This window comes from Simochromis diagramma, unplaced genomic scaffold, assembly GCF_900408965.1.
Source record: "Simochromis diagramma unplaced genomic scaffold, fSimDia1.1 OVJJ01000216.1, whole genome shotgun sequence".
Lineage (NCBI taxonomy): Eukaryota > Metazoa > Chordata > Actinopteri > Cichliformes > Cichlidae > Simochromis > Simochromis diagramma.
Window position 1 is genome coordinate 15697034 of NW_024386883.1, and position 27073 is coordinate 15724106.

Consider the following 27073-nt stretch of genomic DNA (forward strand, 5'->3'; position numbering starts at 1 on the left):
ACCATGAGATTAACATGATAATGATAATTAATTATCACTAACATGATAATTAACCTGACATGCACGTCTTTAGACTGTGGCAGGAAGCCCAGAGAGAGCTCACTCCGACACAGGAAGAATGGTGGATGCAAATCCACCATTAAAGACCCCAAATGACTCGTAGATTCAAACCCAGCCCCTTCCTGCTGCGCAGGTCTGGTCAACTCTCCTGAAATCTAATCATTCTTACTGGTATACTAATAATATTGGTTTCCAGTGACTCAGCATGTGTGGACAATGCCAAAAGATAAGACGGTGGTTCGTATTTGGAGAGGCGCAGATCCTCCAGTGCTCAGGTTTAAAGTTATCATACCGTGCCTTCATATCTTTTCCACACAGGTGATTTTTTTTTTTTTCCTTAGATATCTTGCCATCATTCATCTTCTATTAGACGCCTTCCTTCATTTTACCTCCATACTTTTATGCATTATGTTGCATTCAGGCCCTAGAGAAAGGATTCCTTTTTTTAGTATGTATTTATGAGCAGATGGAGCTCTTCACTTCATCACGCCATCACAGGAGGGATTGTAATAAAATGTAGTAGTTTTTTTTTTTCTAAGCAAACTACTGCAGACAGATTTTATAAAGATGATTACCGATCAGATATTTGAGCTGTTAGAGATTCAGGATTTTACCCTTTCTGCTTCAGCGTGTGCAGACTGTGCTCCATCACGTCACCGATCCTGCCGACTTCAGTACAACATCGAGTGCTTTCTGCACAGCACCAAAAACACCACCATTATCAGTTACAGACTGTAGCTCCTAGGCCATCCTCAGTACAGCATAACTATCAGCTGACGGTCATCTCACTGCTTTACAAGCATCACAATTACACATGCACCACATCATCAGATTAAACACCACCTGATCCACCCTTGTCTTTCGGCCCTTCCTTTTCGGTACGTCTAGCCTCCCAGAACTTCTATTTGCTTTCTTCATATTTCTGACTAGCCCATACTCCTGCTGAATCCTTTTCTGTACTTCCTCGTTCCACCACCAAGACTTCTACCCTTTCGTCCTCTTTCCAGACAATGCACCAAATACCTTCTTGACAATTTCCCAGTCATCTGATAACTCTTCAGAGTTCATCTCAACCTTTCCCAGAACTCTGTGCAACATTCTTCCTTCTTTAACTTCTGTTATTTAATTTTCACTTCCTTTTCTAGCTTCATTCTCCCCTGACTCCCCTGTGTGCCCCTCCCTCCGCCCTTATATACTACCCTCTGTTCTTCAGTTTAGTTTGGTTTCATTGAAGAGAAAAAGGTTTAAAATATAGCTGATACTGTTAGCCTCAGGCAGAAAGCGCTCACTTTTATTCATGAAATCCTCCTTTTGTTTGCTGTCTGTTGGTAGAAGTTATGTGTAGTTCGTCTGGTCGTTCTATAGGGGGCAGCAGCAGCCGCACCCATATTTGTTTGTACCCGCAGCGAAGAAGAAGAAACCACTAGGACAGTGGAGGGTGGAGGAAAAAAAAAAAAAAAGCGGAGCAACTACTCCTGTTTACAACCACATAATGGAGTCCAAATGGCCAAATACGATTCGCGAGCGTATATTATTTACTGGATTTACGCTTTGTGTTGTTTTGGGTGAGTGTTGAAGTCCCGCTTGGGTTAAATTTCCATTTGTAAACGTTTGAGTTCATTATTTTAGGTGGGATCTCAGGTTAGCAGGCTAGCAGCTTTTACACCTCTATTCCCAATCCTTTAAGAGTTAACACGCCTTTCTTCAGCCTCGTAAGCGAGAAACTATCTTTAACACTGCCCGGATTATTTTTTTTTTTTACTGGGATATGGGTTAGAGACTCCACCGTGTGTGAGAGACAGTGTTACAGAAAATGCAATCTGTTAAATTCACTAAAACCTGAATGGAGATTGGCACAGGATGGTGGCTGCCGCCCCTGGCCGCGTCGTCCTGCGGAAGGTGAAGGTGGGTTCAGGCGTGGAAAGTAGCGATGCTAACCAGCTGTTTAGCTGAAATAAGAGTCCCTGGGTGTTTTAAGACCCATGCCGATTTGATTTAAATGTTCTAGTAAGGCAGGAGATATTTAAAAGTGTGCGCTGTCTTACATGTAACCAAAATTTAAAGTAAAGCCGTTTAAACGCTGATTTCTGAATAGAGCTTTTGTTAGGCGTGTGTCTCAGCGGTATTTACGTGTCACCTGTGAAATGTCGTCTACTAATAGAGCTACCAATCAATTCTTATTTTATTTACATAATCGAACAGCACACTAAGGCTGTTTTTAATCTGCATGCAGGTGGACTAGCACAGCATCCAGCCCCCGCGATAACCTCTCATTTCGTCGTTTGCTAACCGTATTTTGACCCAGATAACGAAGTATGTTGGGTACTAAACACTGTGTACTTAATGGTACACGTAGCATCACAACGGCAGGGACATGATTTTTGCGCGCAGTTTCGCTTTGGATTGCCAGATTTGCGTCACTATTTTTTTTTTTTTTAATGTTTTTTTTTTGGCAGGAAGCACAATAGTGGCTTCGTGTTGTAACTACGTGTTACTGCAGCTGCCTGCAAGTTGGTGAGAGGCACGGACTGAAATGACCAGGGGCCCTCTATCTATTCAGGCACAGGGTATATGTGCCCTCGCAAAGCACACAGTTTTGTCGTATAGTAATATTAAAAGCTGTGAACTACAGCACGAACTTGCATTCATTACTTTGGCTAAGCCGTTTTGTGCTATACATTTAGCAGCTCAAAATGTGCATCTTAAGAAGGAAAACATACACCTTAATCTAATTTATCTGTAGTTAATTTTTTAAAACCTTTTTAACATCCTGAACATTGGAAAAATTATATTTGCATACAATTTGAGTAGTTTTAACAGTATGTGTTAGGAAAGTGTTGACTGTAATCCACAATTTAGTGTGTATACTTCATCCAGGTCTGAATGTGAAAGTATCAGTTTTTCTCTCAAGATAGTTCTTATTTGGAAAAAGCAAGACCAAACAGTGTGGAGCTGAGAGGGATGTTGTTTGGGGTTTAACTGATTTAAGAAAATGCACCGTCCAACATTTCACATGACGAGACAGTTTAAAACAAGTTTTTATGATCAGCAGGTTTCATGGGAATTTAGATCTGTGATGTGGGTGTAGTAAAACTAAATAAATGTGAAAAGCATATAAATGAGAAATGACATAAGACCTACAATTGAACCTTATGGTGTACCATAAGTTGCATATTCTTATTAGATAGTTTTTTGGGGGGATTTTTTCTAAGAGATAAAAATGAAACCAAGTGGTTTGTCCCTGATCCCAACCCATCTATTAAAATCCTAGAATCTGTTGTATTGAAAACTGCTCTTATGTCTAAAAAGATATAGTGGCCTTTTATGTTGTTTAAAAGAAGGTGTTTGGTTACCTCGAGGAACCTCTTTTCTGTGCTGTGTAGAGCTCAAAAACCCTATTGAAATTTCTCCAAACTGCCATTTAGGCACACAAATGCTAAAGTGGGTTGAAACCACTGTTTCTCAAACTTTTGATGAAGGATGAAGAACTGAAGGATTGTATCTAACAGTTAACATCACTGAGACAGCACCTAGGGTTTTAGGATCACCAGGTCTCACGGATATATCCTAATGTTGTTGGTGTTGCATTGAAAGAAGATGTAATAAGAATAAGTAAATGTGGCAGTGAAACTTAATAAAAGTGACCAGCTGGAAGCATAAAAACAGAAAACACCATAGGACCTAAAATCGAACCTTGTGGTACACCACAGTTAATGTGAGCTGCAGATGTGTGAAGCTTTTCAAAAGAACTGAATCTCTGTAATTTGTGATTAAAGTTAAGAAATTGGTCCGAAGTTATTAAGAACTGAAGGATTAAGATTTAGTTTGTTTAAAAGATGCTCGACCACACTATATTGAAAAAGCAATGTATAAAGAGCGGTTAATAATCGATAAAACAATGATTTAATAAGGTTTGTGAAGAAAAATGTTGAACATGTCTCTGCCATCTAATATTTAAAAAGGCAGAAACAGTTTAAAACGGCAGCTTTTAGGATGACTAGGTCAAAGTATGTCTTTAATGCTGGTGTACAACTGAAAGAAGAAGTTCTAGGTTCACAAATAGAAAATTACACCACCTAAAAATTGAACCTTGTGGTAAAGCACAGAAAGTATGAAGTGCAGATTATGGAGAGCAACCTTTTTTTAAAAAGATAAATTCTAAACTCAAACACTAGCAGGTTATCTTCTGCATAATCCAGCTGTTTTTTTTTCTTATTTTTTTCCGTAGTTTAGTTTATTTTTTTCACTTCAAATTACATTTAAATCATCGTTAGATCACTCGGCTTTTACAGGCTCAACATGATCTGGCATTTTAGAAAGGATGTGCATGAAATTGCAAATTAGCCGACTCAGCAGTTGACAGTCACTTTATTTGATTTTGGACAGGATGTTTCTGTGAAGTGAGATTAAGAGCAGAAATCACAAACAGTTTTGCCAACCTTAAAAACAACTTTTAAAACTGTTTCCTGAAATTTGAAGACGGAAAACAGTGTTCTGCTTTGAATCACAGATATCATCTGACAAATACTTCCTTTCGTTTTATAAATTATTGTGAGATTGCCTCAGCAGTGTGCTGACTATATGCTGCTCTAAGAGTTGCTTTTGCTTTTGTTTTTGAAGCACGGTGTTTCCCCGAGTCTAAATCTGAGACTTGGATCTAATGTCTGCAAGAGGCCGAGGCTACTTATTGCTCTGTTGCTTTTATACCTTGGCCTGCTAGCTCTTCTGATTACAAGATGTGGAAGTCAGGTATCTCTGTTTGCTAATACTTGTGTGGCTCGATTTGTATATTCATAGTTGTATCAAAACCTTTCAAGGTGGCAAAAAGGTGAATGTACTGCCAAACATTTCCTACTCATAGCTGCTATGGTAAGGTTATTAATCATCAAGCTGTGCAGTCAGTGTTTGACATTTATCACACAGCCTTTTAAAGAACATTTGTTGCATTTATTTGTCTCCAATGTGTCCAGTATTGCACTGCAGTCTTGTTTCTACAATTTATAGTGTAAAAAATGGTTCTGATTTGGTGTTGAAGGTTGTGCAGTTAGTCAGGGTCACATTTGGGTATCTATTTTCTCAGCTATAAGAACAACCAGATTGAGTATCACATTATCTGATGCAGGTTGCCATGTTAACTTGAATTTAACAGCCCTGGAGGACGGGGCTGTGGCCCCCCCACACCCTCTAGCAGATTATTACATGAAGGAACCTTTTAAAAAAACAAAAAACAAGCGCGTCCATGCTCACAGGTGTACACACGGGTGATCACACCCACAAACTACACCCTTTTTGGCTCCTACCTCAAAGCACACTGTGTTCTGTTGATCTTATGTGCTGCACAATAATGTTTAACATTTAGTATTTACTGTCATATTCCCATATATCATTGTGATGTTGTTTATTCTATTACTCTTGTTCTCTTCTGCTTGCTTTCTTTTTTCTTTCTCAGCAGGTGATCCAGGTGATTGATATATGCATTTTTTTTTTCTCTGCCCGTTCTGTTGGTTTTTGTCTTTTGCCCTTCTCCCCCGTCCCTCTTCTCAGCTGTTTCTCTTTCCCTCTTTCTTTCTCCCCTTCTTTCCCCCAGTCAAGTCTGTCCCGTATTCAGTAAGTGAAAATAAAATAAACAATAAAAGGTGAATCAAATGGACCATTACGGCAAGGCTGGAATGGTCAGTTTGGTAAAGTAAATCCGTTGGGCATCTTTCTTTGCCTTTAGACAACAATTCTGATGGCAAAAGAGCCAAACGGGACAGGCCAAAAAAAAAACCAAAAACTTGAATTTAACAGATAATCTAATCTGGTCTGAGCAGTTTAGGTTTAAAATTGGCACCAGGTGCGACATTTTCACTAAATCATTGTAATAATTATGATCACAGTAAAAAGTGCTTTCATTAGCTCTGTGTTCATCGCTCTCTAAGAAGTCATACAGGCCTAGAGAACAGTTGGCAATAATCTGGCAACCAACCATTTGCTTGGGAAAAATGTGTGTTCTGCAATTGGTTGCTGGAGGTTGAAATCAATCACAAAGCAGGTGTTGCAACAGAAATTTCCCTGTGGTTGCACCTGGTCGCTAGCAGATTGCCACAGTCACCGACAGGTCGATGAGTTACACGCAAGTCATCAACTTGTGTGCAAATATTCGTCAGCTACTAGCCGAGCGCTAGTATGACTTGAGAAAGTGCAATCCAAAGCCGGAAATGGTGAACATTGACTTAAAAAACCAGAAAAACAAAGTAGTGCCTTATTGCCGTAGTCATTTCAAAAGATGGAACTTTTTGCCATGTAGTTTCACTATGTCTCAGAGGGTATTCTTGGCGAGTGTTTGCAGACAAGTCTGCATACCAACCACTCACCTGCTGGTTGGTTATACCTTTTGGAGCTGGCATTGCACCTTTTTTTTTTTTTTTTAGGGGCGGTTAATGTGCTGTGTTACGCTGCGGCCACTGCAGCTAGGTTGAAGACACAAGTGTACGATTGTGTTGGTTTTTATTGTATTCCAGTACAAGAGCTTAGAGATGTACATATATACAGAGGGAGATGTTACAACTGTGGAAAAACCTTGCAAAAGAATACTCGGCAAAGTCTCGCGGACCTACGTTTACACCAGAAAATCTCTGAAAATTAATCAGCCTTTTTGTAGCATGTTTATGGCTAAAAGTCTGAAACTTCAGTCTCTTTATTTGCAGCTTCAGTGCTGCGTTTTACAGTTTAAAAAATATTCTTTATATGTCTTTGTCTTATATCTTTATCTTTGTTCCTTTGATAATGTCTAAATGAAGCAGGCTCTGTCACAAGAGTCATGTGACTCTTGTGACAGAGCCTGAAGCAGGAAGCCTGGTTTAGCAGAGACGGCTGATAATCACCATTGTGATACCTTTTAGGTTGTTTCTGAGCAGAGAAAGCCCGTGTTGCTCAGTTGTACGTCTCTCTTTACACTATGCACAACATCAAACACCAAGTTGCCTTTGATGCAGCCATAAATATGGGAATTGAGGATTCTGGATAAATGAGCAGAGCTGTAAAACCATCCGTCTGTTTTTCCGGTTACGTTAAAATAGTTTGAGTAATCTTACAGGTGGCTGGATAAGATACCTCTTTCCACGTCTCTCACAAACTGAAGTTTGTGAGAGACAGATTTTAGCCTGACACGGACTAAACTCTGTGTCAGGCTTGTCTCGCTGCCTGTGACCTCACTTCAGTTGTTTATTTAGTGCTCTGACTCATACATATGTGTTTTCCCACACAGAGGCCAGCTAAGAGCAAGCAAGAAGTACTAAAACAACATCCAGCTCTACAGGACAAGCGTGAGGAAGTTTAGAAGGGTTCAAAGATCAGTGGCATGAATGTGTTAGACCGTAATTTATGATTTTGGGGCATGCTCACAGTAATCGTTACTACCACTGCAGGGTTTGGACAAAATCTTTTTAATTAGGGACACTTGAATATTTTAATTCAGTGAAATTAAAATTTAATAGGGATACATGTTTCTTTTTCTTATGTGTATGTGTTGTGCCCTTTGTGTTGGGGGAAGCAAAAGAAATCTTAATTTTAAAAAAACCCAAACCCTTCAGCTCAGCACAGTTTAATTCAGGTTTAAGAATTTAAGAATATTGACTGATACAGACGTTTGGCTGACGAAGTTGTCCGCCCTGTTTGATCGATGGTGCCATCTGCGCTAATGCCAATCTAAGTTTTTACATATATATGTGTCATGATGTCAAAGAAGTTATTTTAACAACTTCAAACAAAGCAAAATATTTTACAAACTGTGAAAGAAAACATTTCCTGCTAGAAGTGGTAACAACACTTATTTCACTACTTGAGGCAAAAACACCATTTAAGTAAAACCAGGCCGCAAAGGATGAGAAAGCTAAAATGCACGACTCAGCTGAGCACTCCCTAGCTGGACTCCAAATGACAGGAAAAGCAAACAGAGGATTAAAATTACTGATGCAGATGGTAACGAGAATAAGAATAATAATGATTAAAAAAAACCTTGGGATAGTTTTAGCAGTATTGCTGCTCTATAATGTTTCTGGTGAATGATGAAAAATGCCTCTTGTTTTGTTTACCTTAATAAAGGATGCTTTCTGCAAGCGACAGTTACGGAGTTCCTAACCTAAAAACTAAAAAAATATGATGTAATTCTAAGGTGCATTGACCACACTAACTCGTGCAGGTGAAGGAGGCACAGAGGAAATTGGAAACATGATTCAGAGTTACATTAAAGAGATTGAAGACCTTCGGGCAAAACTCCTGGAGAGCGAGGCTATCAGTGAGAATTTGAGGAAGAATCTGTCCCGTGCCTCCAACCGTCAGTCGTTCTATGGAGGGTCCAGCTCCTTTTCCTCCACTCTTCTGGCCCCCGAGAAGGAGACTGCTGACATTATCGAACTCGCTAAGAAAGATCTGGAGAAACTGAAGAAACGAGAAAAGAAGAAGAAGAAAAGCGTCAACAAAGAAGAAGTTCCTGACAATGAGCAAGACAGATTTTGTCCCTTTTTATTAATACTGTGGGACTGCACCAAGCTTCCGATTATTAACTGATGATTAACAAGGCTATTATAGTTAACTAAAACTAAACCTAAAAATTACTTATGAAAAAAAATAATTAAAACTAACTAAAAACCATTTTGGGATCTTGGAAGACTAACTACAAAATAAACCAATAGCCTTTCTGGATTGTATACCTGCTGGCCGTGGTGTTGGTTTAACCCCGAACCCTTGCTGCTTTGTGTGCTTACACTTGTTGTTTTGTGTTCACAAACAGTCACAAGACCCACGTCTGCGATCGAGATACACGCTGATCCTGAGGTGATAGTACAGAACGGTACCACGGGGATTCTTCGATGCACCTTTAGGTCCAGCGAAGTGGTCAGCTCGGCCACCACGGTGACCTGGAACTTTCAGTCGAGTCATCCCGACAGTCAGTACTACAAATCTCCATACGTGGTAAGTCCCCGCTGGTTGTGTCAGCTCTGGGAAGATTTCCCACAGTTTTTAAGGATGTTTTCCTGCGATTGTTTTATCTGTCGTGACACAAGAAGAACGGATTCGGCTGTTCCCTGAGGGATGGGTGAGAGCACATTGTTATGATTTGGTTTCAGTAGGCTTTCAGTTTAAGCGCCAGCCTTTTTTTTTTTTTTTTTTTTTTTTTTTTTTTTTCTAAAAATATATCAGGTACAGTTATACTCTCTCCATGTACTGTCTTTACATATCTACATATTTGTTTTTATCGAATTTTTCCATTTGCTTTCATCTGTTTATGTTCTGCTGCTATCTTGCTTGAGCATCGTAATTGGATCCCGTGGTATGCTTTCATTTTTCTCTTTAGTTCTTATAGCACTTTGTCGACTTAAATCTCTTTGTAGACTTTAGTTTTCAGCTACATATTTTTCCTACAGTGTTATTTGCTACTGCTGAGAATTGACTTGTGGTGAGTAGCTTGAACTTATTAGTGTATATTCCTCTAAAACTCTTAAGCAGCTAAAAAAAAAGAAAAGAAAGAGGGACGTTTGTGTGGATCATGTCCTATCTACAAAGGCGTTTTGTTTACAGTCCAGTCAGGCTGGGCGGGGCCTGTCTGTCTGCTGTGATCTGACTCATGCATATATAATGACATAGCTGAAGGGCCTTTAATTTGCAGAGCAGTCATGGCAGAACACATACACGCAGTCTACACTTGGAGCATGTTGTAACATCGAGCTGTGTATCTTAAAACATCAATCTCTCTGACGTTTCAGACCCATCATTTGCAGAATAAATACTTCTCTTCCTACAGAAATGATGCTTGTCCAAAAAAAAAAACACCAAAAAGCTAAGATAAGGGAAAGCTGCTCAGTGAAGGAAAAAGGCTGTGCAGCAGTAATGTTGAAAAAAAAAGGTCTTTCTAGTACCTCAGATATTCTGTGATTAATCCAAATGTCAAAATTGTCCAACATACTAAGCAACTGTTGTCATTAGAGATGGCAGGATACCAAAAATTTGTAGTTGGTGCATGCGTTTCAAATTCTACGCATTTCAGTACAAAAAAAAAAACTAATCAAGAGTGACCTACTTTCCCTGTAAACATCTGCAGGGCCGTCTTTAAGCTGCCTAGACAGGTTTGAGATGTTCCCTCCTTTTGTTTAAGACATTGTGCAGTGAAAGAGGTTCAAAGTTGGCTTGAGACCCAAACTTGACATTAGTGAGCAGCTAGGAAAACAAAGGGGACATGCAGGAAACGGTCCAGGGCGTCAACCAATAAGATTTTAAATTTAATTAGGCTGCATTAGTTTTGGCTTTCGGTGATTTATAAAAACAAAATTGCTGGGATAACATGATCATTTTCTTGCTTTCATTTTGACTACAAAGGAGAGCCTTTAATCATCGACTTCCATCCAGAGAAGAAGTTGTCAATCAGTACTGTCTAATGTTGCATTACTAACCTTTAAAAAATCTGAAATGAGCTGCAAGACAAATTGAAGCTACAGCTACAGTAAAACAGCTTTCACCATTACTGATTGGTACAAATAATTACATTACAAGTTATTTAGTAGTTTAATGTTGGATTTTAATGCTATTTTTTGTTGCATCTATGTTTATAGAACTACAAGAATGAAACTGGTTTACTGCTTTAATTATTACTAATAAAATTGAATAATTGTTAGCATATTTAATCCTTTATAGTTTGATAACAATATGAAAGCCACTTCAAGTTCTGTCTGTTTTTCTACAAAAGAATCAAATTATCTGACACCAACTTTGAGAGAATTCTTTATTTATTTATTGTTGTGTTAATTTTTGAAGGTAAAGAAAAAACCTCAGCCATAATAAAGAAAAGGAAAACTGCAAAACAAAATTTGGGATTGCAGTAAAGAAGAAAATCTAGTTGAGTTGTGGCAAAAAAAGCCTTGTTTTTGTATGATGTGTCATGTCATCGTGACTGAGCCAAGGCCAAAGGCCAGAGAAACAAATGACAGAGGAAAAACTCCCGTCTATGTTATAATCGTAGTAGCAGCAGCAGCAGTCATACAATTCACATACATGATGCTTGATGTCCTGTCAGTTCCACGTAGCACAGTGTGGCTGCAGTGAAGACTGTTCAGTGTGTAGGTGTCTTATGGCAGCTGTTGTTCCTGTATACAGGAATAATAGTCACAGCCAGGAAACCAGTTTGTTTGACCTCTTTGTTTACTAAATTATGGAAATATTTATCTATTAATTTATCTATGTCAAATATAAGAACAATATTGCTGCAGTGTCTGCAGTGTCCAAAAAAAGTCATTTTATTTAGCACATATGAACACCTTAGATGTTGACCAAAGTGCTGGACGATGAGTAAAACCCAATACAAAAAATAAAAGGACAAAAAAAGAATAAAAATTATAATTTTAATAAATACAAATAGAGTACAAATATAAAACGATGGTAAGAAAGCAGTAAATATTAGAGATTTTTGTTCAAGTAATTGTCAAAAGAATGTATTATTATTGTTTTTAGTACCTGGAGATTTGTTTTTTGTTTTTTAATTATTGTACACTTTATTGCATTTTGTCTACATGTCTGTTCTTTTACTTAATCTGGCATTACTGTACTTTTATACATTTTATTTAATAGTAAAAGTCCATGTTACAGTATTGCTTGGTCTGTTTTTGCTATTCGAAAACAAGTACATTTAATCGCATTGAGGGGAGAAAAATGTGGGATTGTTTGATCAATAAAATCAGGTCATTTTAGCCCGTTGCTCGGTGGTTGCTAGAGAACACGGCTGATCTAGATGAGAACCTTCAGGGGTCGGAGATGTCCCCATTTATACATGAGTACATTTTCACCAGCATTTCCTTCCTTTTTGTAGATTTTCTACTTTACAAGTGGGAGAGGATTCCCAGGGCCAGAGGAGTTCAAAGACCGCGTGCAGTTTATCGGGGACATCAACAAGAGGGACGTCTCGATACAGCTGAGCCCAACTTATTTCAGCGACAACGGCACGTTTTTCTGTGACGTGAAGAACCCCCCAGATGTGAGGGGGACGCAGGCTCGAACCGAGCTCAGGGTCGTGCTGAAAGGTGAGTTTTTGTCAGATTTACATCGAAATTAATGCACCAGAGTTAAATGCTGGAAATGTAGAAAATTAATAAAAAGAAAAATCAGTGACAGGTTGAGTTAGTGTGGCTGGGAAAGATGTCTTTCTAAATGCCTCCTGCTACTCTGCGGCCTTGAACAGACACTCGTCAGTTGTTTTCACCCACTCAGCAGGGCTCTGCTCACACACATGCTGATTGGATGGTGAGAAAACACAGTGTAGCACAGCGTGAGCCTCTGCGCACTATCGCTTGTGTTTCCAGGCAAAGAGGAGACTTTTCTTTTTCACTAGCCGATCAAACATGATGGACTGGATCGTGGCCATCTTAACCACAGTGTGTCGATTGCACCACCTGTAACAAGTTAAATCCTGGACTACTTAATGGTTTATCTGGGAATGCTGTTGCGACATGCTTTTGTACTACTTGCAGTTCAAACCAGATTAACTGCAAACTTTCTTTGAATCTCCTGTTAGGCATCTGTAAACATTAGATCCATATCGCCCAAATTCAAAAGATAAATGAAAGACTGTCAAGAATAAAAGTGCTACTCTGCCTGCTGGCACTAAACAGCACACAGTGACGTATTTAGCTGCAAAAATGCTTTTCTTTTTTCTTATGTGCTCACATTTATTCCCTCGCATGCCCTAAAAAAATCCCTTATTACATGTTAAAATTGAGCATTATGTTACAGTTTTGCGTGTTCATATTAGATATTATGATTAATTTTTAAAAAAAAAAACAACGGAGAAACAATGTTTGGTGACAAGCTCGTTAGAGATTTATTGATGCCATCCTGTTACAGGAAAAGGACGTTACCTTTGGTCTTTCATGAGAGCAGGTTTCCACTTGCATTGGCATTTTTGTGCATTGCAAAAAGGGGCACACACATACTGTTTTTATATGCTGTGTGAGTGATGGACTAAACCCGTTCACTATGTCCCTCGACAGATATTTGTGTTATTCTCTCTCATATTCCTGATCAGACTGATTTGTAAAGTTGCAATTGCCAATCAGGAATGAAAAATGCAATAATTTTCTGGCTTTACCCCATAATTCACCGGGTTTTTGAAGCCCTTCACGCAACTTTAAATCACACCAGGAGTATTTTAGCCTCTAGTCTGCATTGCGCCTTTTATGGACTGCTCAAATCACAGAATTTTGACCACAAGAACTGTGATTTCATCACCGAGTGGGTGTGACCACTCTGTTCCCTGCCAGAGAGATAGTATTTGGGTAACTGGGCAACAAACATTATCCATATATCCCCGAAAGCAGCAACAGGTCCACGGCCTGATTGTCTGCTCTGTCTAATAAACTGCATGTACCTCAGCATGTCTCTGAATCTTGTTCTGACTAGGTCTGTCAGCCAGGGTTCACATTGTAGTAATCTGAGGTGGAAAATTGCACTAAAATAAAAGCCTTTAATGTTGCATATACAATTTTCCATTATCTTTGGCACATCAATGGGCCAAATCCTGTAAAAGAAAAACAAAAGGAAAAGAAAAGAAACTATAAAAAGTTGTAGGAGAAGTAGATCAGACGTACATTTTTATGATTAAAATGATCACAACGGTACATTTACATACATAGCTGAGGTAATAAATGACTCCATTTGATCAGTTAAAGGTGAAATTCATTAAAGGTACAAAATAAACACATCAAATAGCATCAGTTAATGAGAAAAGACTAATAAATGCAAGCTATTCAAGCACATATGGCAAATCACTGCACAACCAGTGTTTGTGTTCACTCAGCTGAAGACCACATGTGCATGTGATGGCTTGTCTGCTTTACATGTGGCTGCACCTTTTCGCAGGTTGAGGTTTTTCTTTGTACCAAACATCTGTATCTAGGAAGCAATAAAGAGTCTAAATAGAGCATGTGTGTTGTACTCGACTATGTTTTAGCCGCAGTTTCTTTTGGCTCTCACAATGAGCTGCCTTGGTATTGTTCCAGCTTTTGTTGCTCAGCTTTCAGTGATACGCCTAGCTGTGTTCTTGGTTTCCAGGCCCGGGGGTTCAAGTTTTGTGCTTTATTTATGGTAGCATAACTGTATTTATACATGATGAAGGAACCGAGTCAGCCTTGTGCTCACAATCTTATTTTTGTATTCTGAAATCTACGTTTTACTTTGAAATTATTATTTGCACAATTCTGTTTATCTTCACACGCTTTGGCTCTAACAAAGAGCTGCCTTAGTGTGGTTCCAGCTTTTAATACTACTGGATACTCAGGTTTAAGCACCACTCCCATCTGTGATGTTAATTTCCAGGAATGGGGTTTAAAAGTGTTTTATTTATAGTAGCGTAGCTTTATTTACAGTGAGTGGGTGATGTGGGTCTTTCACATGAAGTCTAATTTGTTTTAGTTTGGAGGACATTCTGAAATCCATTATCAAACTAAGTAAGATGAAACTCTTTTTGTTGTGTTTGTGTGTGTAATATCCGTACATTTCACAATGTTGGGCAGTTTTGTCATAATCTGTGAGTAATTAGTCCAACATTTTTGGAAACTCTGGACCACTTTAAAACATTACAAAATAGTCTGTTAGTTGACTCAAGACTTTTGCACGGTCCCGCAGAGCTGTTGGCCCTGCGCGTCGAAAGAAGCCAGTTGAGATGTTTCGGGTATTTGGTTAGGATGGCTCCTGGGTGCCTCCCAAGCATGCCCAACTGGGAGGAGACCCTGGGATAGACCCAGTACCTGCTAGTGAGATGCCCTGAGAAAGCCTCAGAATCCCCCAGGATGAAATGTTAGGTGTGGCTGGGAATGTCTGGAATATCATGGATGGGTGGACTGATCCTGAATGTTCTTCATTGTGTGTGTTTTGTTTTTGTTTTTTTTGTTTGTTTTTCCCCAGAGTCTTATTCGCAGAACAACACCACGCTTATAGTTGCAGGAGTTTGTGGTGCTTTATTGGTGCTTGTGCTGATTGCTGTGGCGGCCTGCATTGTCATGAGGGTACTTCACAACCGCCATGATTACGAAGGGTAAGTGAGCCGTTCAACTTTACGCTGTTCCAGATTACCGATGACCTAAACTACAGTGAAGCTGCAAAATTTTCAAAAGTTTAAAAACTATATTCAGAACCTAAAAGTAGCTTCACTCTCAACGCCAACGTTATGCAGTTATAAGCTGAACGCACATTTAATAAATGTAACACATATGTACACGTGATAAAACAACTATTTGGTGATGCACTCATATATATCCAGACATAGTCGCAGTCAAACTCTTGTTAGTTTATTTATTTTTGTTCTTAGCAGCTTTAAGCTCCATATTTATATTATAGATATAAAAATATAAAGATACATCATAAAGAGGAATAAAGTTTTTGAAGTTGGTAAATACTGAATACTACAATTATATGATTTACACCTTTTATATCTGTACTAGTAGTTTCACTATAAGTGTGACACTATCATTATATTTAAGTATGAAATATTGATCTTGTGTGAGCGATGCACACGTGATAATGATGTACATTTTTCTGACTCGCCAATTCTACTAAGATTTTTTTTTCAGTAAAATTAATTAATTTCGTTCTCAATGTGACTCAGTTACTGCAATTACTTTTATCAGTTTTCTACAGAAAGTAGTTAATAGTGAATTTTGTGTGTTATTTAGTTATTTAGTTATCGTTATAAACCCGGATCCATGCAGGGTCTGCAGGTGTTCATAAATACAGTTTAGACAGTATTAAAGTTTAACATTTCTAAAAGATTTGAGAATATTTTGTCTTGTGTGCCGCAGACAGTGGTTTCACCTGTAAAATCCTTTATATCTACAGCTGTATGAGATGTTTTAAATCCATAAAGTAAGTGCTTCATCCGCACATCCTGTAACAATAATGATAAACAGCAAGTGGTATTTTAATTGATAGCTAGCAACGAGAATATGTTAACGTTAATCTCCTGTGAATACAGAAAAATACCCCCACTGACTGACTGAATTATAACTGAATTATAATTGGGTTGTTTTCTTTGGTTATTTGTGTCTGTTGATAGTAACTTTACCTGATTTGTTTGATGTTTAATGCTCACATTATGTATTCATTATACTGATGTGAAAATAATACTTGATGCTGTTAAAATGAAAGGTAAGTTAAACAGATGATACTGGTTTCCTGAATCATTGTTTTGTTTTCAGTAATATTTCACTTGAGAGGTTTTTTTTTTTTTTTTTTTGCCCCGTTAGACCCTCTGTATAGCTCTAACACTTTACAGTATCTGGTGTTTGGTGGGTACTAATTATTAACACGTTTGTTTTTAAAAAAAGTGTCCACTCCAGACTTTGCATGCCTGAGGTATTTTTGACCACGTCTACCTCGCATGCCATAGAAACTCTTTCTTCATCTGAGGTATAAACAAAAGAGCCACAAATCTGAGAGATGTCCCTCTTGTCCATCAGGAAGGTGTCAATGAGAGGCCAGGTCTGATATGCTGTCTTTTGAGAATTGGCCCACATTTTTAAAAGGTTTGAACACTAAAGGTTGCAAAGCAGAAGCTGCACTCGCCGAGAGGTCTCTCTTGTCAATGCAGCTGCAAATTTCTTGTTGATAGTTTTGTGCTCAACCTTGAAATTTGTGGAGCCATGCCAGTGCTAATGCTTTGTGTGGAAACAGTTCTACTTCAGGCACCAGCACTTGCTTCTGACTGAGTAAGAAAGAAAAATCTGGCACCTTCTGCTTGGCTGCTGAGTGGGTTGAGCCTGTGAGCTGAGCTAACGGGGATCTGTGGGGTGGCTGTTTTCACTGGTGCCAGTCATTTTTTTCCCCTCCATTAAATTGTATTAACACCACTAACTTCACAGCAACACCTTCTACAAGCATGTTGAGCTTGTTGCCATTTAATCTACACATTGTCGTTTAATGCATTTATATGTAATTAAGTAACCTGGTTACAGTCAATGTCTCTTTTAGGCAGATTTACTGTCTTTAGAACAGTTTAATGTTTAATGTAGAGCCATTAACCTGCTATGATACCTACACTAACCTATCCGATCATCCTGACCCTCATTTACATGGAATAAAGAATACTTTTAATTAATTACCGATGTACGTAACATATATTAGCTGAGAAGATAAAACTTTAATTCTTTAATTCACTTTTTTGACTATTTTATAAATAGGACAAGCTAGAGGCAGCCTAGTCTCCAGGCCGATGGAAACCATTTAAACATGTAACCAGGTTATTTAACTGTGTAGAACTTTTATCCATCGTTTGCCACTAACATACAAAACTAAACGGTGTCTTTCTCATCTACTTCAGTGAGACTAACCCATCGTCAGCTTTTTTCCCCCTCATGAAACATGTTTATTTGACAACAGTATTTACAGATTTTTATTTATTTATTTTTTGGCAGTGTTCAGTCATCTTAATGGGCTGAAATATTGGCCTCTCATTGTTCATTTAGCATTCATGTTGTTATTTTCAGGTAAACTGCCTCTCTCCCCTGTTGCCTTTACTAGAGTTGCACTGATTGGCTGCTTGACTTAAAAGATTTACAACCCTTAGACTGAGAAATTAAATTGGATCAAATAAGCATTGATTCAAGCACAAACGGATTGGCATTTTATTGTTTTGTCTGTTTTATATGTTATAAAATAAAATTAAAATTGAATATTTGTTGAGAGGTTTGCTTGAGCTACTGATTAAAATCAAAAATATTTGGTTTACTCTTCATACTGAGGGAGAAATAATAAAACTTAGTATAAACATTTAGATTTATAATCTTTTGTTGATGTATTAACTGATCAATCAGTCTTTGCTTTTATGCGATTAACTGTCATTAATTAAGATATCATTACAATAGAAGAGCATCTAATGACTGGTTATGTTATATGTTTGCACTAACTTTTTGTAAAAGTATTATTAATTACTAATATTTATCCATAATTTAGATGAGTATATACTCCAAATCAAGTAATTCACATGCGGTACAGTAAGATAAACAATGGAGAATGTTAATAAACCTTATTGGGTTAATTTCCATTGTTGTACTTCTGCTCTACAGTATTAAAACAGTTGAATCCGTGGCTGTATTTGTTGCCCTGCTCATTACATTACATTCAGCAATACTGGTAGTTTTAGTGTTGAATGTTGGAAAATAGTAAATATTTGTACAGTTTTCTAGAGCCAAAGCACAGACCTTCAGATTTCTAGAAAACAGTTTTAATTAGTTAAATAAAAAATTAATTTTATTGAGCCAAGAACCTAATCCGTAAGCCCTCAAGTGGAATAAATTCAGTATCAGAGAAATCACCAGGCTTCACATTCAGATTATAAACCACATATTACAAATGATAATGTAATATAAGATCTCCCACATGGTCACACTGGGGAAAACTGGTCGGAGACGTGCAGTGACCCAAATTATTGCAGCTGTGTGCAGTGAACTTGCAGTCCCGTTGACCTCCTGGAAAGAGATTTGCAAAGACACTAGTTGGACTCATCAGTGCAAACTTACTTTGCTTGATTGCGATGGGTTGGCAAGCGGTCTGCATTTATAAATTAGATGACAGTAATTTGCAAACCTTTGCTAATCTGCCTGAAAGCAACTGCAGTCCGCTTGAGTCGGATCACAATTGTTTGGAGACCAGTTCTCCTACAGATGAGCTGTGCAGTTGGCTTGCGACTGTAATTGTCCCAACTGCTTGCAGCTGGTTCAATGCAATCACTAAGCAACTACGAATATTTTTGTAGTCAAATTTTCAGTCCTGTTTTTTCATACTAGTGTGACTGAGCCACAATTATTACCTTGTTGTTGTTGTTGTTGTTGTTGTTGTTGTTGTAAAAAAAATTCAAAACCAAAAAGGGAAAAAATGCAACTGTCACACAGATAAAACTAAAACAGCTAAACTGTTATGGGTGGAGATGGAGATAAGGTTTATCTATAAAATTAAAGAAGCTAAATTATATTACACTATGAATTAAGTACAAAATTATAAACTGTAACCTTTGTGCTAAAGAATCGGTCATAAAAATATTCATCAAAATATCTTAATTTGGATTTTATTTGATTGCAAATGTGCTTCCAAAATTGCACACCCACCAATCTGATATGGTCTAAATCCCATCTGTGCACCTCCAGTCGGCGCTCAGCTGCAGCATTTCATGTTCTCATGTCTCATGATTTTGTTTTTGTCTTGTCCATTATTTGTGTTCGTCTCACTTTGACTGTGCACCAATGATTGCTCGACTCCGTTACACCTAAACTAGCTGTACGTCCTTGGAAAGCGTGAACTCTCAGGCTCCGCAGCCTCGAAAGAAGGTGGAGTCCAGAGTGGAGGGCTCCAGATCTACCAGTCCCTCGGGTCCGCTACAGGTATGAGTTGGGGGACGAAGGGAAGGAGCAAAAAAACCAGTGGCTGCCTCTGTTTTACTGGAAGGTGGTCACATTTATGTGGACAACGTATCCAAATACAACTGAAAATAACTTTTTATCCATCCGTAATATTTAGTTCTGATTTTATATGCATTTCATTTGGTACGTAATCTTATTTTCAGTTGTTTCCATTCATGTTTTTTATTGTTTGGCCAAAAAAACAACCTAAAAAAGGGACCCTCAAAGCGCTTTACAATACCACTATTCATTCACTCTCACATTCACACACTGCTGGTGGAGGCAAGCTACAGTTGTAGCCACAGCTGCCCTGGGGCAGACTGACAGAAGCGAGGCTGCCATATCGCGCCATCGGCCCTTCTGGCCATCACCAGTAGGCAACGGGTGAAGTGTCTTGCCCAAGGACACAACGACCGAGACTGTCTGAACCGGCAACCTTCCGATTACAAGACGAACACCTAACTCTTGAGCCACGATTGCCCCAAATGCTATTGTTAGTTTACTTTTTTAGACATGAACAGTTATTTATCAGGTGTTGCATTTCTTGTGTTTAGCTAATAGACTGAAATTTTCTCATGTGTGTTCTCCCTTTATTGATATTTCTCAGATTTATCAGCTGAATAATTGATCTGTTTTAGCAAATCAAACAGTCAACTCGCCCTGAGAAATCTTCAGTGGGCTGTCTTAATACGACAGAGAGCAGAACCAATCTTCAAACCTGCGAGTGAATTTTGCTTGAAATGAAACAAAACAACAAATTGGATTTGATTTCTAAAGTGCGAGTGAAAGGCGGCAGAATAATTTAACAAAAACTGAAAAATGTAGATAAAATGGAAAAAAGGTGAAGGACAGTTATTTACAGACTATAGAGTCCCCCCACCCAGTGGTCACAGTGAGAATTTATTTATTTATTTTTAATCTTAGGGCAGATTTTGACTATTTATTGTTTTTAGTGAAGTGTTTCCTCTAAATAATACATGAAGGCGGAAAATATTTTTTAGTTTCTGCTATATTTAAATGTGAAATCTCCTTTCATCAAAATCACTTATCCATGATAATAAGTAATATTAGAAAAATGAGTGTCAAGCACAACTTTTACATTCGTCTTAAGGCCAGCATGTCATCGGTTTTATCCTGATCAGCCAACCAACACTCAACAATTTTAGGTTCACTGTCCAAAAAAAAAAAATCTTTTTTTCTCAGTAATAGTTATGTTTGTTATTATTATTTTTTATTTTTCTTTTAAAAAGAAGACTAGACTATCCCACACAGACACGGGACTGCTGTTCAGTTTTCGAGTCTCTTAAAGCGTGGGGTGTTTTTGGTTTTGTTTTGGGGTTTTTTCCCTTTAAATTGATGTTTTGATAACTTTTGCTCTACTTTGCAGTACTTTTTTAACCCTCACAATAACGTTTGCATTTCCTGTGACCCGTGCAGAGCCGTTTTTATGATACAGTATCGTGTATTGTGCAGCACACGTTCCCAACTTGCGGCTGCGCGGGCACCGGTCTGCACCATTTATATTTGGAAAGAGAAACAGAGGAGCTGGTTCACCAGCTTTCTCACTGAAAGACGCTGTCACTGTAATTATGACTGCACCCACGGGATGACACAGCTGTCTCTGCGGCTGTAGTCACGGCTGTCGCACTCTCACTACACTGTACTGTATAGTCTGCGTGCAGTGATGATCCCGTGGCAGTCCTGCACTTTTGTGGCGTATTGGTCACGCTTCTCTTTAGGAAGCACCCAAGGCTCTAAATCTCAATCACGGCAAGTCTGAACGATTACCACGGCCAGCTGTAGCTTGCCCCTTAAAATCATCTTAAATGCAGTAAGATGAGATAAAATATTCAGCATCTATCCCAGAAGTTTGGAAACTATTGTATCACAGCTAAAGCCTATCAACCGAATACAGGTATCAAAACATGAGGTGCTAAAGAGTTCCTCTTCCTGTCTTTGTGAGACACATGTTAAATACTTGTATATCGAGTGACACTCCATATTTTGGCAGTGTAATGTTACTATTATCATTATTACTGTATAACCAGTGCCAAAGCTGTTAATAGGAGTGGGAAGGAAATGTGGAAAAAACTAATGTAAGGCACTTTTCAGAGGCCCTGTAATTGCTAAGTAATTATCCAAATATGGACTAATTATCTAAGCCTTTTTATCTGTGTGTGTGTGTGTGTTGCCCTTACATCTCCACAGCTAAGCACTAATTAAGTCAAACTATAAGAAGCTGTTGTCTCCCAATCAGAAGCTCCATTTAAAAAAACAAACAAACAAACAAAAAAAACCACCTAGGTTTCTGACTTTGGGCTTCTTTAATCACCCATGTGCGTAAAGTGATATAAAGGTTGCCGTTTATTATTTGCTTCTTTCTGTATCTACTTGTGTCATTGGCTGACTGTGTTTCTTTCCTGCTCTGCATCTCATTTGTCCTCCAGGGCCCGGTGATATACGCCCAGTTGGATCACTCAGGCAGCAAAAACTCCTTCCATAAGATGGAGCCCGTGGTCTATGCTGACATTCGTAAAAACTGAAGAGGAACCGGGGACCAAATAAAGAAAAAAAAAAAGTAAACAAAAATCCAGTAAAATATGAGACCTCTCTATCAGCTGCTCTTGGGAAGGGTGGGGATATCTCAACAGGGACACAAGTGGTGCAGTTTCTCTCTCTCTCTCTCTCTATTTCTCTCTCTTTAAAATTTTGTCCTCTGAAAGCATGATGATATTATACGATAAAGTAATGTCTCCATGTGCTTTGTTGTAAAAACAAAAGAGAAAAAAAAGCTATGAAAACACTCAAAGTCGATGTTCCACCACTCCGTTACATCAAAACTGTTCTCCAAAAAAAACCAGGGGCACACATAAAAACGAGAAAGCCTTCGGTTATCATTCCAAGTATTATTCGTTTGTTTTGTTTTTGTTCTTGTAGCTTTGTGCCCCCCCGTCCCCCCCATTAAAGGTTTAGCAGGCTGTTGCACCAACTCAACAGTCCTACTTAAGATGCTCACACCTGAACCGAGTGAGCCCCGTTTAATAAAACGAAGCGAAACAAAAAACATTGGTGCGTTACACTGTTTCTTCCAGAGAGAAGATGACGTTATAAAGCAGATATTTGAACGATACTCTCACTGTTTGTCTTACATCGCCTTCTCATTCATTGATCGCTTCTGCCGAAACTTTGGTGCTTTTTATTGGCCGGTGAGACTGGTCTGAAACTGTACAAACAGCAACATCAGTAAAGATCAAAGAAAATCTACCAACGTCAAAACCTCAAGTTACATCTTTTTGTTAGAAACGGCAGACTGTAGTCGTCACAAAGTCGCACCTGTGCTCTCGTCTGATCCAAACTGTGCCGCATTTAGATCAATGTAAAGAGATGTAGTGTGGTCCAATGTGTGCTCACAGTGTTAAAAGTCCCATTAATGAGCCGGGCAGACGCTCCACCGTTTTATCCTCCTTTGTTTACGGGCTTCTGATCTCTGCGCGTCTCTGTCATCCTGAAAACCCGATTGGTTCATCAACAAGTCAGAGTTCAGACTGGGCAAGTTTTTCCTGTTCTGATGGGTCACTGTGTCACATTACATGATTATAGAGTCATAAAATCTTTCTACACCTGAGACGATGACGGCACTGAGAAGGAGGTGCTTGTAATTTCCAGGGTAGAAAAAAAAAAGTAAACACGTGGAGTCAACTGAAGTTGTGTGTATGACACACTATGACTCACTCCTTCAGATAAAATTTGTAACTTCTGTTCACAGAGAACAGCTTGTGCAGCGCTTTTGGACAAATTTCATACTTTTTTTAAACTCCCATCTAAACGAGGAAAGAACCCCCGCATTCAGTGATCACTGGAATATTAAAAATAACGTAATTTGTAGAATTAAAGCACAAATTTTACAAAATGTGAAACTTCAAGCTGCTCAGTCCTGATAGCTAACACAATGATCATCCCAGGGGAAGAAAAAAGAAAGTACATTTACCGATATTGTTTCTATGATAAAGAGTAAATATGTCTCCCAGCATAGTGCTGGTAATGCACAGCGTCAGTTTTTGTCAGTTATGCCACACTGCATGAGATAAAATGACCAAAGTTTGTGCAATGTGTCATCTCAGATTAGAAAGTAATTAGGGGTAATATGTGTTGTCTGAACTCAAACCCAGTCAAATTAAAAAGGAAAAACACTACTTTGAGTAAAAGGATTAAATCTTTAACAGCAGAAGAATAACTTCTGACTGAAACGGCAACATTTTTTTCTCCTGGTGGAAGTTGAGACGTCCTGTAGTGTGAGTGAGCGGTGACCCTTAAAGCGGACTCGACCTGTACTGTAACGTCTGTCTCACTGCCTTCATATCATCGACTTCGCTAACAGCTGGTGCAACAGTCTGCCGAAGCCACGGCTCCCTCTCCATCGTCTGGCTCTTCCATAGTGATGTTGTTCTGTAGAGGCGAGTGATGTAGATTTGTTTTGTTTTGTTTTTTTACACCGCCTTCGGTAACTTTGCATGCAGATATAATGACATCTAAAGAATAACTTTGGTACTGCTCGGCTGGTTTATTTAATTTTTAAGAGCAGAAGCAGCCGTCTGACGTTGGTGTTACTGTGAATGCTTCACTTCTCTGTAAACTCCCGGCATGTCGTTGTGGTACCGGTAAAGACGCCGCATTTAGATTTTCACCTCAGTGGAAAATTCCGTATGTTTAAGTTTCAGTTGCTGTCACTTTTTTTTTATTTTTCATTGTCCCAGTTTGTGTACATATAAACACATGGACAATGCAACCCAGGTAGATTTATGCGATTTCTTTGTTTTTATTAAAGAGCCATGGGCAGTTTATTTCTTTATGTTGAAATATGCATGTTAGGTTCAATTGAGGTGAAAGATCTCCTTCCTATGAAAACTGGGCGATGTTATTTTGTGCAACAATACACACATTTGCATGCAATTTACTAACATAACACACATTATTATGAGACTATCCGTCCTCTTTTTCTTATTTATGCATAATATAAAGCTCTTTGTCAAACTAATGGGCCAAATATCTAATGCCAACACTTTCCGATTTCAGATGCTTTAAATACATTCCAAAACTTTTGTTTTCTTCCAAAAAGCCAAATTTATGTTGTAATTTCTTTGGTTTTTGTTAACGTGAATATTTGTGTTGCCATCTTGATTCCTTCAGCTTCGTCTTGTGATTCCAAATGCAGTAAAAACTCCATGCTGACCAGTGTTTGTATATATTTCTTGCTCCTCGTGTAAGATATAGTGCTGTTATACTGTAACTCATTCCAGTGTGGTATGGCTGTGGATGTCTTTCCTGAGAATGGAAGCGGTTTGCTCGAGAAAGTTGGTGGCATGCTTTGTTTTTCTTACTTAAGTCTTAATTATTTGTCACCAGACACTCTGACATGTGCATAGAGCGCCTGCAAGAAGTGTCGCAACACCAGCCGGTTTAAAGGGCTCCTGCTTAAGTTTCTTCAGCCAACAGTCTGAGCAGAAAACACTAATAAATGTGGCTTGATTTAAAAAAAGCCTTTAAGTCCATGTTTGTTTGGTGCAGAGGTATCCTGCAGAGTAGTTTGGGTAGGCTTCACATTTGCTCTTAAAGCCTAAATCCTTCAAGCCTCCTTTAGATGTTGAGATCCAGAGGAGTTAATCAAGTACGATACTTTTCATTTTATACTGATGAAGGGTCTGTATCTCCTCTGTCTTTTTGCAAAGCCAGAAATTTATCAGCAAGGCTGTAAAGCTCATCAAACGCCTGAGACTAAAATGTGTAAGAGAAACCCAACTTTATTGACCTGCTGGGGCCAGTAAATAAAGTTCATTTATTGGAAATGGAGAAGAAATGTTTCCTGTCAGTGTAACTGTCGTTTAATCAGGGTAAAGGCAGCACTTTGATGTAGAAAATGAGAGGCTCTGCAGAAACGTGGACCTGCGAGGAAGGCTGCCGGTACTGACGATGATTAATCACACTCAGTCACATAGAACCTGACTTGTAAAAATTTATATTCCCCAACTGGTTGGAGAGTGGTTGCCAGGTGCTGCACCACAGCTGATTGCTTTGGGTGCTATTAGATTGCATGGAAGACACCAACTTGCCTGTAACGCTCACTAAGTATTAGTGCAACTAGTGTTTGTCTTCAAAGTAAAAGTTGTGCTTTACTTTTGAAAAGTAAGGCACAACTTTTACTTTGAAGGTGAGCCTTCTCCGTTTTCAGTTTCCGTTGCGCTCGTCAGCTTCTGCACCACTTGGCGCGTACTTGTCGAGCATGTGTAGACAGTTTGGTGTTTTCTGTGCAGGCTACCGTTGACCACAGCAACCTGTGAGGTTTTTGGTGCAGCGCCATGTGGCTTTCTGCCACCACCCACAGCCAATGAACAGCCAGTTGGAGATTACCTATTTTTCCCTATTGGCCAGTGATTACCGGGGGTTACTGACTGGTTGTCGGCTTGTCTGCCCTTTGGAATGTGATAAATAATTTTAAAAGGCTGTTGAAAATGTACATACAATTGTGTGGACTGGATTTAACTTCATCTGTTAGATTTGTGCCTAATTGTGAATGTTTTCTTTGACTTTTGAAAACTAGTGAAGTAGTCCGGTTAGTTACCGGGGAAACCCCCGGGTAAAAACAGCCTAACTCAGGCCGACAACCAAGCCTGTTTTCAGGACAGATTTGACAACTGTGGTGAAAGAGGGTTTCCACAAGGAAGGAAGTGTTTGTTAGACCTCTTCAGATGTTTCCGTGTCTGCGCTGACACATAAAAGGGAAATTACTCACATGTTTTGTATATTTATCCCAAATTTGTGAAATCCTCTGACACAGCAGTAAAACTTAATGGGTCATAACCAACTTCAGGCTGAAGAAATCCAGGCTTTGGCCGCTTTGACCCGACTGTGGTTGTGACATCACAGCCAGCAAGCACCGCGATGTCTTCCATCTTTTCCTCTCTGTTTCCTTTTTTTCTGTTTTTGGGTTGTTTTTTAAAAACACTCTTGTTTGCAGCATGCATTCCAAACCAAAACGAAACATCCGTGTACAAACCGTCAGCTGCTGGTCGCTTTGCTCCTAATTGTGACTCGTTGCAGTGTTTAGTGCCGTTGTAGAAATCGTGATGTAAACTATAAATTATGAAAGATTTCCGATGTGACGGAGCTCGGGCGGTGGCGGCGTTTGGTGTTCTGATTGGACGCGGGTCTTAAAGTGCGTGCTCGGTGTTTATCGATGGTAAATAGTTGTGTGTTATTTGAGAATCGTTTGGTATGTTATGTTGTAAAATCTGCACTATGTCTGGCATAACAAAGACAACAAAATGCCCTGTGATTATTATTATTATTATTATTGTTATTTTCATTCGTCTCTGAATGACTTTGGCCTCTGTTTGTTTACCGTCTTTAAAACTGGAATGTTGTACATTTAGTGCCTTTTACATTTCATCAGCTAACTTGAACATCTGCTCAAAATAGAAATAAGATTCATTTATTTTCCTTTTATTGTATGTATTTTTTTATACACATAATATCGCCTCTGTATCCACTGTTCAAATTTTATATAAAACTTATTCCTGGCCAACTATCCATGTGTTTCTGTTTAT

The 27073-nt window shown here is 38.7% G+C and overlaps 1 protein-coding gene across 1 annotated transcript; it reads left to right on the forward strand.

The window, feature by feature from the left end:
- The first annotated feature begins 1491 nt into the window (after nucleotides 1-1491).
- On the forward strand, nucleotides 1492-27054 carry mpzl1l (myelin protein zero-like 1 like). The gene is made up of 6 exons (XM_040032484.1): nucleotides 1492-1625; nucleotides 8834-9015; nucleotides 11900-12110; nucleotides 14989-15118; nucleotides 19349-19454; nucleotides 21920-27054. The coding sequence occupies exons 1-6, from the start codon at nucleotides 1553-1555 to the stop codon at nucleotides 22013-22015; spliced, it is 798 nt and encodes a 265-aa protein (XP_039888418.1). The 5' UTR covers nucleotides 1492-1552; the 3' UTR covers nucleotides 22016-27054.
- Nucleotides 27055-27073: the final 19 nt, after the last annotated feature.

Bases quoted from the DNA above. Each gene is read 5' to 3' on its own strand.
- mpzl1l (XM_040032484.1), top strand. From the start codon at position 1,553: ATGGAGTCCAAATGGCCAAATACGATTCGCGAGCGTATATTATTTACT. The intron at 9,016-11,899 runs GTAAGTCCCCGC...TCCTTTTTGTAG, and splicing joins ACTACAAATCTCCATACGTG to ATTTTCTACTTTACAAGTGG. The intron at 12,111-14,988 runs GTGAGTTTTTGT...GTTTTTCCCCAG, and splicing joins GCTCAGGGTCGTGCTGAAAG to AGTCTTATTCGCAGAACAAC.